The 15,932-nt window shown below is 40.8% G+C and overlaps 1 protein-coding gene across 2 annotated transcripts in view; it reads right to left on the minus strand.

Moving 5' to 3' along the window:
* The window catches only part of PAPPA2 (pappalysin 2), a 301,087-nt gene that overhangs the window by 63,960 nt on the left and 221,195 nt on the right, over positions 1 to 15,932 (minus strand). For both annotated transcript variants that reach the window (XM_043485179.1, XM_043485180.1), the window contains 2 exons: positions 3,495 to 3,663; positions 1,989 to 2,124 (listed from right to left, as the gene is read on the minus strand). In XM_043485179.1, the coding sequence (XP_043341114.1) occupies positions 1,989 to 2,124; positions 3,495 to 3,663 (305 nt within the window). The remainder of the gene's footprint in view (positions 1 to 1,988; positions 2,125 to 3,494; positions 3,664 to 15,932) is intronic.

Genomic DNA, 15,932 nt, shown 5'->3' on the forward strand with positions numbered 1-15,932 from the left:
GCTCTGCAAACCTCTGAGACCCCACTCCAGGACTCTGGCCAGGTAAGGTCTATACTGATTGGTTGATGCCTCTTAAGTATTTTTAATAGCATTTCTGCTTATATGATTTCCTGAAGCTGATAATTGCAGGATCTATTATCTAAAAACTTTACTAACTGGGGAAAAAATGGCCCAGAAATCATGAAGGTGGATTTATAATGCCTGCAACACTGAATATCATTACTCTGGTAGCCAAGAAACCTATTGATTAAAAGAGGAAATGAGGAGAAATCAAAAGCAGAGATTTTGGTCCTGTGGTAGCCTTTCAAAGGAAAATCCTACTCTCTTTCTTTGTACATGAAGCCTCAGAATCTCCTCAAATTCTATTCAAAGAAGGCAGACTCTCAAGGTTCTCTATTACCTCGTCTAAAGATTTGATGATCTCCAAGTTTCCTTTCAGCTTTATCTCTATTCCTGTTTTACACTGACTTGTATAACTCAAAGAATTACATGACTCTTAAGGACTCTACACATGTGAGTGTATGATACATTAATGTAGAAATTAGAGGGTGGAGATATAAGAATTTTCTCATGAGGCACCACGCGAGAAGCACAGTCTCAGCATCCTACTACTCCTTGTCTGGCCACAAGATTTCTCAGTGCAAACAGCAAATTGAAGATGGTAAAGAACAGTCTCAGAAACTAACAAGTTTTCTCATTAACTCAAGTTTTATCTACTGGCATTACACATGTTAGAATGACTTGGAAAATTACTCCTTGCTCATGCAGTTAAAAACTTAGGGTTAGTCTCAAGTTAGTTTTTTCACAAACAGGATCTCTTTTCTATGATGCTTAAGTTCAGACAGAGTCAGTTTGAGTTAATTTCACTTTAAATTATCCCTGGTCACAGAGACTTTAAACTTCACTTGCTTCATAATTCAAAAAGACAAATGTGCCCCAATGTTCAGTACAGCAGTATTTAAAATAGACAGGACATGGAAGCAACCTAAATATCTATCAACAGATGAATGGATAAAGAAGATGTAGCACATATATACAATGGAATATTATTTAGCTATAGAAAGGAAAGAAGTTGAGTCATTTGTAGAGACATGGATCGACCTAGAGATTGTCATACAGAGTGAAGTAAGTCAGAAAGAGAAAAACAAATATTGTATATTAATACATATATATGGGATCTAGAAAAATGGCACAGATGAACCTATTTGCAGGGCAGGAATAGAGACACAGACATAGAGAATATACATGTGGACACAAGGGGCAAATGAAGGGTGGGATGAATTGAGAGGGGACATTGACATTTATACACCACCATGTGTAAAATAGATAGCTAGTGGGAACCTGTTGTATAACACAGGGAATTCAGCTTGGTGCTCTGTGATGACCTAGAGGGATGGGAAGGGGGGTGGGAGGAGGTCCAAGAGTGGGGGAATATATGCATACATATAGCTTATTCACTTCATTGTGCAGCAGAAACTAACACACTGTAAAACAACTATACCCCAATTAAAAAAAGAAAAGTTGTCCCTAGGTTCTGGAGCCAGGTTCACCATAGAGAAAGAATGGCTACTGATCCAGGCAAGCAAAGGCAATCTCAAATTGCTTCTTTTGGGAACTCTCTGCTTGCTCAAGTTACAGCAGCAGAGAGAATGAAGCAGGTGCCCAGTGTGTGTGTGGTATGTGGCTACACATTCCCACCTTCCCTCCTGGAACTACAGCTCCTACCAAAAATCAATCCATTTTCCGGCTACACTGGGTAACATGACCGAACACTACACAAATCGCTCAGTAGCACCACCAACATTACACATGTGTGGAGGAGTGAAAAAAAAAATTTGTCATAAATTTCATTTTAACTGAAGCAGCTAAAAGTCAACTTGAATTTCTATCCACTCCTTGGGCAGAATGATGGATTTGATCTAAGATCCAGCCAGGCCTAATAGAAGGATTACTTGGGAGCAGAAGTCAGCATCTCTTCCCAAACATACCAATCCCATATCCTTGTTCACACTTGTACTCCACAAAATTCAGCTCCGAGGTGGGTGGTGGGCATTCCCCTTGCAGGTTCTCACATAACTTGAACTCCTCAGTCCACAGTCCCTCCTTTGTGCAGAGGATGGGAAGCTAGAATATCAAAAGTTGAAGACATGGATATTATAGTTTTGCTAACTTTTACAGTGTGGACAAAAGTGGTCTGCTTAAATGGTAGCATTCTCCAATTGGAGAACCTGGATTAAAAGACACTATTGAGATAATAAACTATGTTGCTATTGACTTTTCCCCAAAAAAGTCAAGACAGGTTTTTGCTGTTTTGATGTGAAGGAATCATGAATAATTTTGTCATTAGAAAATCATTAACAGTGTGTTTCCCTTTGGATACAAAGATACAGTAAGCTACCAAATGTGACCCATGTATTCTGAGATAGCTTTGGGAAATTTTTTTCCCAGATGGTGTTGTTTTTGCATTGATCCATTCATACTCTCCCACAAATGCTGCTTGTGACAAATGTCAGATTTTTTGCAAGACGAGTTTGAGCCAGTGGGACTAATTCATAATTTTTCTGAAGGTGCTTTTTGCTTTTCTGTCTGCTTAAATGGACACGTCATAGCTGCTTTTTGTCTCATCAAAGTTCTATTCCCTTTCTCTGCGTGTTTGCTCATTTGTGTAACTCTTGGCTTCATGTCCCCAGTAATCACCAAGTATCTTATACGCAGAACATAGAGAATAGCACTAACTCACAAAGCCCAAGAAAATAAGATTTTGGAATTACAGATAACTCTCCCTTCATCCTGCCAGCTCCTTGAGCCCTTAAACAATTAGTGCAGGCAGGTGTGCTTGATTTCCCAGGGGACTCATTTCATGGAGTATTCTTTTCACATGTGTCCTGTAGTCTTTACCTTGGAGTACTGAACACTGAAATAAAGGCATGTGCCAGGAGAGAAGGTAAGGTCATTGATCTTTGCTTAGGAAGTCTGCTTAACTTCCTGTCTCGGGTTTGTGTAGGGTACTTGAAAAGCTTCTAAAATAAAATTGATTTTAGTCGCGTAACCACGATAAGACTGTGGTTTTTGTTTGAGACCTCTTGCGCCAAAATCCTAGGGAGAACAACAGTCCAACAATGCTTTCAGCTTTGCCTTTGCTGAGGAATTTGTATTTCTGTGCAAGACTGTTTTCTATTAAAAAGTATGATACCAGCATTTCTAGCCAAGTTAGTTTGGGGGAAATCACATTGCCAAATCAGAATCTGAGCCTTTTTGCAGTCTACCCAGGTATCTAACCCATCAGGTTGTTCTTCTTATCCAAGAGGAGAGAATATTCCAAGAACGTAGTATCTTCTGAATTCCCTATTAAATGATATCAACATCTCTGGTTAGAATCCCAACTTAGGCCCTGCCTGTTGCCATTCATTTAGATTATTTTATTCAACATTCTTGGATTGGTCACCGAGATTGGAGCACAGCCTGATCCAAAATAAAGCTCAAGTCATCCTTACCCTTTTTCTTTCCTGGTTACAGTTGAGCAAACACTGGCTGTCGAGCTCAAAGCCATTGGTGCATTCATACATGCCTTCAAAGACAGGGGAGGGGGGCTCGCACACCACTGGGACGCAGCTGCCTTGCTCCCAGATTCCACCCTCCAGGCACTGGATCTTCAGGGACTTGCTGATAAGACAAAACAAAAGAGTCCATCAGAATCCTCAATGAGGTTATGGGAGAAGTCTGGACCCTCAGCAACATAGGACAGGGATTAGCCAATAGACAGGAGCAGTTGGTTCTTGTTAGCCCAGTGTCTTACCTCTTCATCCTAATTTCTAAGCCATGGAAGGAAAAACAGTAATAATGCACTTTAGGGCAGTGATTGCATTAGCTATTGTATAGTAATATTGGTATATTCTTCTCCAGAGACTTTGTTAACTATCTGTGCAGCGTCTAGATTTTGCAATTGGGTTTTCCCTAAGGTTGTCATCTTGGAGCAGTCTCACACTTCAGTGCACTGGGAAATACCAGGTAGGATGGCGTACAACAAAGGTTATCACACACTCAGGGGACTACCCAGAAATCATCTGAGGATCATCAGTATTAATATGGTAATGGAATCAATGAAGCTGCCAATATTTATTGATTCTCCAGAGAGGAGAGAAGATACAGCAGCAGGGGTCTTCTTAAAACAGAAGCTCTTACCCTGAATTTCATAAGGGCAAGAGTATTGCTGGAAATGACTATGGCCATTTTGTTTGCTGACAAGTCCATTTTTTTTTTTTTTCTTGGAAAGCGTTCATAGCTTTCATCAGATTCTCAAAGTAGACATGACTCAATACTGTCCTGGAATAATTGCCCTTCCTTCCCATGCAGAGATACGGCCTCCATCCAAAGTAACTGCATTTGAGGTAGTCGATAGTCAGTAGGATTAGGTCTTACCATTTCGAACTCCATCCCATTTCCCTCCTAACTCATTGCCAAACTGAACATGCTTTCCATTTGCTATTCTAATGCATCCAGTTCTAATTCAGAACATTCCCAGTCAGATAATCTTGTGATTCTAAAATAGAAATAATCCTTTGTCCATTGATTCAAGGGCTTCCTTGGTAGCTCAGTGGTAAAGAACTTGCCTGCCAAAGCAGGAGAAGCAGGTTCAATCCCTGGGTCAGGAAGATTCCATGGAGGAGGAAATGGCAACCCACTCCAGTATTCTTGCCTGGGAAATCTCATGGACAGAGGAGCCTGGCCGGCTACAGTCCATGAGGTTACAGAGTCGGACACGCCTTAGCGACTAAACAACAACAACAACCAGTGATTCAATCACATGATGGCCTTGAATTGTTATTTTTCAGTATCATGAAGCCCTTTTAAAATTTAAATATGGCCCTCACCCACACACTTTCAATGGACTTCTGTACAATGCCTCCTGCATGCTTTGCCAGTATTCTAATATTTTACTAGTATAACATTTATCATTATTTTATAAATGTGTATATGTTTGTCTTTCCCACTAGGTTGGAAGCTGCCTGAAGGCAAGGATTGTGTTTTATTCCTAATTTCAATTCCCAAGAACAACAACAAAAAAATCTGTCTTATATTAGGCATTAATGAAATATTTACCAAACTGAATTATTTAACCAAAACTCACAGTTTTGCATACCGCAAAACTCAAAGCTCTGCATACTGCAGAGCACACTAAATATTTTAGTAAACCAAATCACCAGGATATCCCTACTGAAGTAGTATTATCATTCCCATTTCATAGATAAACTACTCTGAGATGTTCAGTAATTTCATCAAGATCCTACAGCCCAGAATGCAGTTGATTTTGAGTAATTTAAATAAATTTTAATAGTTTAACATTATAAATTTTAATAGTTAAACATTATACATTTTAATAATTTAACATTATACATTTTAGTAGTTTAATGGGCTTCTCTTATAGCTCAGTTAGTAAAGAATCCACCTGCAATTTAGGAAACCCAGGTTCGATTCCTGGGTCTGGAAGATCCTCTGGAGAAGGAAATGGTAACCCTCCAGTATTCTTGCCTGGAAAATCCCATGGACAGAGGAGCCTAGCGTGCTACAGTCCATGGGGTCGCAAGAGTCGAACATGACTTAGCTACTAAACCACCACAATAGTTAAACATATTTTAACAATATCCAGTTAGATATTCATGAAGGAGTGCTTAATTTATGGTTAAACAGTTATTTAGATTCATATTCATACCTTCGTCCTCAGTAGTTTTCTAGGAAAGAAGCCTGATTTTATGACTGGAATTCTTTAGCATCATAGTTTATGTGGACATATATCTAGTACCTGTCAATAATACATATTATTTTTGAGCTATATTTCAAGTGTTTGGCAAAATACCTACACATTATTTCACCGATTCCCCAAATAGCGGTTAAAGCTAAATATTATTATCCACATTTCAGAGAAGAAAACTGAGCCTGAGAGATTTAAAGCTAGTTCAAAGATCCACAATTAAAGCTGCAGACAGGACTTGGACCCAGGTCAGCCTGCCACTGAATCCTGTGGTCCTTCCTGGTTCAGGTTCCACTGCATGTTATGCTCTATAATCCACTTTGAGTATCCATAACATCTCTTTCCTACTGAACAGTCCTTTATTCGGATGCCACATTTGTAAGTGTGACCAAAAAAAAAAAAAGAAAAGAAGATTCATCTGAAATTTTTGCATTGAGCAATAAATTACATATAGAAAACTGCATGACTCAGTATACAGCTCAAGAAATTTTTACATGTGAATAACCTGGGTACTCATCATTCAGATCAAGACACAGAGAATTTCCAGTCCCCCTAAAAATCTCCCTTCCCAACTGAATACCCCGGCAACCCATACTCTTCTGACTTTCATCAGCATGGATTTATTTTGCCTGCTCTTGAACTTGATATAAATGAAATCATGCACTATATGGCTTCTTTCCCCAAAGGAAGATGACATTTTCAAAATGCTTTCTCAAATCTATCTTCAAGGAAGTGTAGGCAATTCTTTTTACTGTAATGAAGCTTGTGTTTGTCTCTCTCCAAGACTGGATATTCGACTCCTTCTTCACACTACAGAGTTTATATCCTCCCAGAGACTCTCTTCTTTCTACCACGTCCCACAGATGAAATCCGCCCCCCACCTCGGCTGAACTGACATCCCCCGGCTGCAGAGAGCAGGCAATACCGCTGACACCAGGGGAGAGGCAAGGCTGTAAAACTTGCATGTCAGCATGGTTATAAAGGAAAACCCTTGCTTGGCCAGGACGACAATATTTTGACTTCATGTGGTATTTTTCTCTGAATTGGTTGGAACACTTCAACCATGGAAACAGTCCTGCCTTTCCTTGCCCGGAGTGAAGAGCCATTCAAGAATGTCGATTTCATATATCTCTTTGCCAGTTTAATAACCTCAGAGGTGAGGGTAGACAGATCAAACTTGGCTGGGGAAGAGCGAGTTGGATGTTGTGGGTGGTACCCAGGCAACGTGACAGGCCCTGTTCTGCAAACCAGCAGTCATATCGGGGACGAAGGAGGAAGAAGGCCGCGAGGTGGTCGGAAGCAGCACAGTTCACACTGGTGCCCCAGAGGAGGCATACAGGCAGGACAAGGGTCAGACTGGGAGAGTCCTGATTCCCTAGCAAGTATCTTTTCCTTCTTGTAAGAGTTCCTATGCCCCCTCAACCTCAAGGATTCTCCTCACAGTTTCACCTCCGTTATACAGGGGCTGGCTTCTTCATGTCACTCAACCAGATGACACAACCCAGGCTCCGCCCACAGACCTCTCACAAAGCATTTGATTGGTCCGTTCTTCATAGCCCCGGCTGTCTCACAGCTCCACGGTGCCTATTACGGGCTTATGAGATGAGAGACCCTGGTTTGGAGGTTGACACTTGAGTGCCATGGGCTGGTTCTTTTCATTTTGTTCGAAAAGGTACTGTGATTGCAAGAGGAATTCAGGGCGTCTTGTGTTTCTCCCAGCTTCAGAAAATTTTATTTCCATGTAGGTCCCTGAAGAGGACTAAAGCCTATATAGCAAAGGCAGACCTTTAATCCCGAGTGATACCCAAACTGTCTCTGTGTTTCTTCCAGTTTGGTGACCTTGAGGAGTAATCTCTGACACTTATAAAATCATTATGAAAACAATGGTTTTTTCAGAATGGTCCACCTCCTTTGTATAATGTGTATGAATTTAAAAAAGAGAGAGAGATTTCTTAAGTCATGAAGTGAATCAGGTTGCATTTCAAAGAAGGATATTAGACAAAGCACACAGGCAGGTCCTCACCAGAACAGATTCCAAGACTTTTTTTTGATAATCTAGTGCAAGTGCCTTTCAACTGAGATACTCTACTGACTCAAAGCTCTCTGTATTTTCTTTACGCCGATGGAGTAAGAGAGGCTAAAACATCTCATTTTACCAGGCAGCAAACTTCACATTAATAACTATGAGGTAACTTGCTCAATGCCACACAGCAAGCTAGTCACTGGCAAAAGCAAGGATAGAATTTAGAGTTTTGCAATCATAATGTAACACCCCAACCATTAGAACAATGGTTTCCAAATTATATTTGTAGACCAGCCCATGAAACTCATGTAGGAACTGTATAAAAACTAGATTATCTAGGTTTCATGGAATTGGCCTCACACTATTTTTTAATTTGTCAACAGTCTAATATGTAGTTAGCTTGGCAAACTACTAAAATCTATGCTACTTTCCTATGCTAGTAAAAATAAACCATAGGTATAGAAATCAGAGCGCAAAATCACCCACCTAACAACACTGGCCAAAAGACTGGATGCTTAGCAAAGACCAAACAGGACAGTTACAGCCAGACAACTTACTCTGTAAATGGTACCATGAGGGGTTGGGGGTAGGGGAAGGTTCGTATTTATTTTCCCTCTAACTACTCCAGACAAATCACCACAACTTCCAAGTTAGAAGATGCTTTTTTCCAATTTTCAGAACATGTGGTATCCACCTAGTCCTGAAAATCCAGCTGTGCGCTTTCTGCTTCTTACATCATTGCCAGAAATAAAGATCTTGTAATCAAAACTTGGCTGAAAGTTTGATTGATGTTGCTTGAGGCACACATGAGTCTATCCCATCCTTCTATCACCACTGCAGGGTTTTCAAAAGTAATATTTATTTTCCATTGGAGAAAATAAAAGTATGATTATTGAGTCCAAGGGAATTATCATGTCTTTACTGATCAAGGGCATCTGGTGTCTCCAATGAGGAGTCCTTCATGAGTAATAATAATATTAACAGAAAAACAATAAAATACTGAGTATTGAAGCGCTGGGCATTGTACTGAAGGATATGTATCTATAGCATTTTCCCCTCAAGCCCATTCTGTGTGAAAAGATCTGTCATTATGTGAGTTCTTGATTCCCTTCTCTCCACACATGCTCTTCTCTAATCACTCCTAGCTCAACAAATGATACCACCATCTATGCTGTTGCCCAAACTTGATATGTAGGAGACATCCTTGATTTCACTCTTTATCTCAATCTTATATTTTCCCCAAGCTCCCATTTGATCATGTTCCATCAGTAGGGCCTCTTAGTTTTACCTCCCAAATATCTCCATCTGTCCCCACATCTCTTGCATCTCTACTGCCATGAGCACTAACCCACATTCTTAGCTATCATCTCCCAACTAGAGACTTTACTTCTCTGGACCCCTTCCTGCCTGGTCCACAAACACCAGTGAGAGGGATAGTTGGTAAAAACAAATAAATAAATCAGAATATGTCATTTTCCTGCTTAGGACATTTCAATTGCCTCTTGTTACATGAAAACTAAAATCCAAACTTTTTTGCTTATGTGGTCCTGCGTGATCTAGCCCCACTTTTTCTGACCTCATCCTATGCCCTTCGAAGAAAAGCTATGACAAACCTAGACAGCATATTAAAAAGCAGAGACATTACCAACAAAGGTCCTTATAGTCAAAGCGATGGTGTTTATAGTAGTCTTATATGGATGTGAGAGTTGGACCATAAAGAAAGCTGAGCCCTGAAGAATTGATGCTTTTGAACTGTGGTGCTGGGGAAGACTCTTGAGAGTCCCTTGGACTACAAGGAGATCAAACCAGTCAATCCTAAAGGAAATCAGTCCTGAATATTCATTGGAAGGAGTGAGGCTGAAGCTGAAGCTCCAATACTTTGGCCACCTGATGCGAAGAACTGACTCACTAGAAAAGACCCTGATGCTGGAAAAGAGTGAAGGCAGAAGGAGTAGTGGACAACAGAGGATGAGATGGTTGGATGCCATCACCGACTCAATGGACATATGTTTGAGCAAGCTCTGGGAGTTGGCGATGGACAGGGAAGTGCTGCAGTCTACGGGATCTCAAACAGTTGGACACAACTGAGTGGCTGAACTGAACTGATCCTATGCCCCAATCATCTCACTTACTTTGTCCACACTGGACTTAGAATCCCAAGCCCAACTCAAGCTCTTTCCTGCCAAAGGCAATTAGTACCATTCTCTCTGCTTCTGATGCTTTTCTTCTTGTTCTTCCCATGGTGGGCTCGTCTTCCTATCTAAGGAGAATGTTTGCCACCCAAGAGCATCCTTATTTTATACCTCTAGTATTTTGGGTTTTTCATCAAAACACTTGTACATTTTGGCATAGCATGCATACTGTATAATTATTTCATTTTTTCCCCCCTGTCTCCCCTTTGGGAAGTGAGCTTGGTGAGGGCAAAATCTCATTTAGTGTTATATCCTCAGTGCTCAGCAAAATGTCTGGTATGGAACAGGTACCAATAAACACAGGTTCAATGAATGTATAGATGTTTATTTTATAGATGAAGTAAGGAGGTTTAGAAAAGTAAAATAACCTGCCTGAGGTTACCTAGCTGGTTAAAGGCAGGGCAGGGATCAGTGCAGGCATACTTCATTTCATTGTGCTTTGTTTACTGCACTTCATAGATGCTGCAATTTTTTACAAACTGAAGGTTTTTGGCAACTCTGTGTTGGCAAATGATGGTTAGCTTTTCCTTTTTTTTTTTTAGCAATAAAGTATTTTTAAATTATGTACATTGGTTTTTAAGACATAATGCTATGGCACATTTAAGAGACTACAGTATCGTGTAAACACAACTTTTATGTGCATTGGGAAACCAAAAAAATTTGTGTGACTCGCTTTATTACAATATTTGATTTATTGCAGTGGTCTAGAACCAAATCCCAACTATTTCTGAGGTATGCCCATACCAGGGTCTGTCTGATGCCAATCCTTAAGTCATAACATGGAAGCACTAGTGTTACTAGAAGTGGAGCTGCACATAAATTACCTCCCTTTAGTTTGTGCCTTTGTACCGAGTATCTCAAAGTCCCCCCACGCAGAATATCCTGAAAAAGGAAACGTAAGAGCTTGGACTAACCGGGTCACTCTTTCCATTACATAGGTTAGGAAACCGAAGCGTTAATTGGCCCAATGTTTTACATGGCACATGGTCCGTTTGGGGGTTAAAATTAGAAAGACTCTTTGCTGAGAATATCCTCGCCCCTCAGAGTGTGGCTGCAGAACAGCAGCACTGAAATCATCAGGGAGCTTATTGCAAATGCAGAATCTCCGGCTCCACTCAGACTCACTCAGAATCTTCATTTTAACCAAGTCTCCAAGTGATTCCTATTCTCATTAAAGTTTAATAATTAGTGTTCTAGACCATTTTATTTTATTTATTTATTTTTTTAATTTTTTTATTTTTTTATTTTTTTAAATTATTATTATTTTTTTTTTATTTTAATTTTTTCCAGTGGGTTTTGTCATACATTGATATGAATCAGCCATGGATTTACATGTATTCCCAATCCCTATCTAGACCATTTTAAGACACATAAAAGACACAGTCCTCTGGTCCTCTACCCCATCCCAGACAGAACCATCAGCGCTTCCAAACACCAGGCCAGCTTTCTTAACAAACTGCAGACCTGGTTTCTCAAGCCAACATCCAAATGGAGAGCAGCAGACTCCAGGCATAGCTGGTCCACAGCCGATCGCAGTCGTTCTGCCCTCTCTCAGACCAGGCCGCCTGAAATCCAGCCCCAGTCCACTCGACTAAATGAGAAACAGTTCAGCAGGGCCAGCGCATTGGACACATGGGCTTTGACCTTTCATTCTTCCCTGACTCATAAAAGTGCCTGTAACTCACAAAGCTCCACTTCCATGTAAAACAGCCTCTCTGTGAGAATGAGCTATCTGCTGACCCCTACAATCATGCGGTCACCTTTGAAGCCCCACCCCTCACTTCTATCTTTGGATTTCCTGCTGTGAACTCTCAGGTCTCCAAATTGGCAGATGCAATAATGCCCTGCCCCTAAGTCTGATCCCCTACCTCAAGTTTGGGGCCCCTTCTTCATCCCTGACGACCACTGCCTAAACTGTCCAACCTTTAGCCTCTCTCACTTCAAGTTCAGTGTGTGTGTGTGTGTGTGTGTGTGTGTTTGCATGTGCACAATCAGTCATGTCTGATTCTTTGTGACCCCATGGACTGTGGCTTGCCAGGCTCCTCTGTCCATAAGGTTTTCCAGGCAAGAATACTGGAAAGGTTTGCCGTTTCCTACTCCAGGGGATCTTCTTGACCCAGGGACTGAGTTCAATAGCCCCCACTTAACCTCTTTTCTACAAGTTTCTTGGAGACTCTCATGCATTCTTCACACAGCTGACAGCTATCTTCCTACTAAATCTCCTCAGGTTACCTCCAGATCTAAAAACATCCTGAGGTTTCTCCAATGCATGCAATTTAAAGCCAAACATGCATAATAACTATTAAAATTATTCCTCAGAATTCTGTATCTATTCCCTTCAGTGTGTGTTTGAAGAGTTAGTGATTACACTGAAATGCAGTGATGAACTGAGTCTAAAACATGGAAACATTAAATAGGAATCTCTTGATTTCATTATTTCTTATCATTCAGTCACAGGCATACCTTGAAGATATTGTGGGTTTAGTTCCAGACCACTGCAATAAAGTGAATATCACAATAAAACAAGTCGTAGGCATTTGTTGTTTTCCCAGTGCATATAAAAGTTATGTTTACACTATACTATAGTCTATTAAGTATGCAATAGCTTTATATTTAAAAATGTACACATATTAATTTTAAAATGCTTTATTGCTAAAAAAATGCTAACCATCATTAGAAACTTTAGTGAGTCATAATCTTTTGCTGGTGTAAGATTTGAAACATTGCAAGAATTACCAAAATGTGATATAGAGACATGAAATGAGGAAATGCTGTTAGAAAAATGGTGCCAATAAACTTGCTCAAAGCTCAATACAGGGTTATAACAAACACTAAATTTGTAAACAAACAAACAAATACAGCTATCTACAAAGCATAATAAAGCAAAGAGCAATACAATGAGGTATGCCTGGATTTGTCCATTCATATGTTCAGTCAACAAATATTCATTAAGGACTAGTATGTGCCTGCATATTGCATTAGGTCCTGCTAGTGTAAAAACAAATATTAATACTATAATAAGGCCAGAAGACTAAACTGTGGGACCCCAAAGAAGAACAGAAGGAAGGCTATCAGGAAGGGAACACTTAAAGATGGATTTGTTAGAGAAGGAGAAAGGCCCGCCACACAGAAGGAGCAGTGCATGCAAGAGCCAGTGAAGTGAAAGGCAGTTTGTGTTTCAAGCGATGGTCTAATGTGTAAATTGAAAAAAAGGCACATATGTAGCCTCTGTGGGGAAGAAGCAGGGCAGGAAGAAGAGGGCTTGGTTGGGATAAAAGTCTGGCAGAAAAGAGCTGCAAACTGTATGGATTCCATTTCAGAGGGTGGGTTCTCTCATCTGTAAGGAATCCTTCAGCTATCTTCATAGTGCTTCTAGTTGAAGAATTCTTCTTCTAGGTGTTGTTCTATTCCAAGGCCTATTCCTGGTCAGTCCAACTCACAGACAGGCCTGATGAAAAGTGCTCACAGGATGTATACACATCCACACCCTCACCTGGGAGTTCATGACCCCATGTCTGCCTGTCACTGTTGGTCTCCCAGCAAGCAAAGTTCCTGACACAGCTCTTGCCCAGAAGCCACAGCAGTGATGAGACCAGAGTCCACAGGTGAGTTATCAGAGTGTGTGGCAAGTTGTGACCTATGTCATGACTTCAGAATTCACACAGGTGGACCCTGAATTTGCCTCATCCATCTGATGTGGGCTGGAATGGAAAGGCTGATCAATATTGGCCAGCTTTTCCTGACTGAAGAGGAGGAGTCAGAGGTCATAGTGGCCTCCAGCAGGCTGTTAGTGACCACACTGAGTAATTCCCATCAGAAAGATGGTGTGCAGTGTGGTTAAGAGCAGACGACAAAGTGAGGAAACTAATGCTCAAAGCCCAGCCCTTCCTGACTCTCTGACATTTTTCTTCTCTCAGTTTGCCTGCCTGAAAAATGGGGATAAGAGCTTCCTTACAGGGTCACTAGAAGATTTTATAAGTTAGTGTATAGATAGCATGTAGACCAATGACTGGCACATATAAGGCTCAACAAGCCAGGGAAATTATTAGCTCCGATGACCAAGCTCTCCACCCTTTCCCTGTGTGTATGTGATTAAAATGTGGAATGTTAACATTCTACTCAGTCTTTCCACCCTACTTAATTCTTCAGATTTTTGTCCCACCCAGAATCCTTCAGGAGACAGTTCATAAATTAGCTGGACCTGACCTGACCCTTAAGAACAAAGCCAAGCTCACAATCAAAATGCTCACCCACTATGCTGAAGAAGGACTTGGCAGGAGCCCGAGACTGGATGGAGAAGCAAAAAGGAAGTGTAGAAAGGGCATCAGGGAGAGAGATTCTGGGTTGAAGAACCTATTGGATTCTATTTAACAACCCGACACTTATTCTTACTAGATTTTTAAAGTTATTTTTCCTGATGAATTGAGAAATCAGTGGTCAATATAATATCAGAAGAGAAAGAGCAGTTTTTACAATAAGACTCTCCCTAGTCTGGGATTGAAGGTCACAGGGAAATTTTTAAGTTCAACAAACGCTGTGTTCAAAGTGAAGGCTGCATGCCGATCGCCTGAGCCTGTGAAGCCTACAGCAGCGAGCTGGCCTGTGCCCAGGTGTGTATGCGCATGTCCAAGGCTTGGAGCAGAGGTTCAGTCACTTCTGTGCCAAAAGAGGCTGTAATAAATTAGCCTAAAGCTCACAGTATCCTGCAATGGCAAAAGAATTGAGCATTCCAAGGATAAACTTTGAATGTATTTACTATAAACACTAATTAGAAAACCAGACAATGTCTTAATGGAAAGAAAACAAATTTCTGTTTCTCACAGATGCATGGGTGTGCATAAAGATTACAGTGTGACCCATTAACTGGCAAATCACGGCTAGCATGTGTGTCTCTATATACATAGGTTTATTCACTTCAGTATCTAGTCATGTATGTACATGCATGATGTTATGACAAAGCTTAAAAATTAGAAAAAAAAATTAGGTATGTTATTTTACTGAATTTTTTAAATTACAAATCCAGGGTACTTAAGATTTTCAGCATGTGCCTCAACTGAGCATTTCATTTCATTTGCCAAGACTTTCTCTCCCTTCCAATGGTAGAATAAAATCAATTGAACCTCAGAGAATCAAGCTATGGTTCAAAAAGATCAAAAGAGCCTAAAAATTTAGGCAATATATCTAAGGACATGCCCTTCCCTTCTCCTCTGAGACCAGCTTGACTGTATTTGCCCACCCTAATTTTTGAAGTATGTCCACCTGTATTTTGTTGATGATTTAATTTCCATTTCCTTTTCGCCACATTTGTGAGGCTGTCACGGCTAACGCCATGGCAGGCAGCCTAGATTAGGGAGTAGCCTGGTTTCCCAGGGTAACATAATAATCAGGCCTCCTAGAGCCAGCCAATCAACATATGCCTAGCCAGAGAAAAGGGAACCTATCAGGGGAAAGCTGAAAGCCCCACGTTGGACCAACAAAAATTACCTTGCAACTGTGTAACCTATCAGCTTGCGCCAACTACCCACTGTGTAACCAATCCGATTGCGCCAACTACCTGCTGCTTATTTTGACCTAATAAATACCCGAGAGAACTGGGGCTCGGGGCCTTTCGTCCTCACACACCTGGTGAGGGCGGGAGGCCCTGGCTCGAGTCAGTAATAAATTCCCCTATTGCGAGTTGCATTGTTTCGAGGAGTCTTCTTTCCTGACCGGGGACTCGGACTACGGGCAGAACAACATTCCCCTTTTTCCTTTTCATGGTCCACTTGAAGCCACTGTAGTGTTTGGATAACTCATAGTGGGATGAGATGAAACATTCAGAGGGGGTTCTGACTGGTGGAGGGAAGTACAAGCATTTTTCTTAATTTAATGAACATTCTGTTTTGATGTGTGTTTTCTCCTTTATGCAGGGGAAATGTACTCCCTTACCACCCTGTAACTAAAGACCTGTACTTCCCATTTGGAATGT

Source organism: Cervus canadensis, chromosome 13 (genome assembly GCF_019320065.1).
Source record: "Cervus canadensis isolate Bull #8, Minnesota chromosome 13, ASM1932006v1, whole genome shotgun sequence".
Classification (NCBI taxonomy): domain Eukaryota; kingdom Metazoa; phylum Chordata; class Mammalia; order Artiodactyla; family Cervidae; genus Cervus; species Cervus canadensis.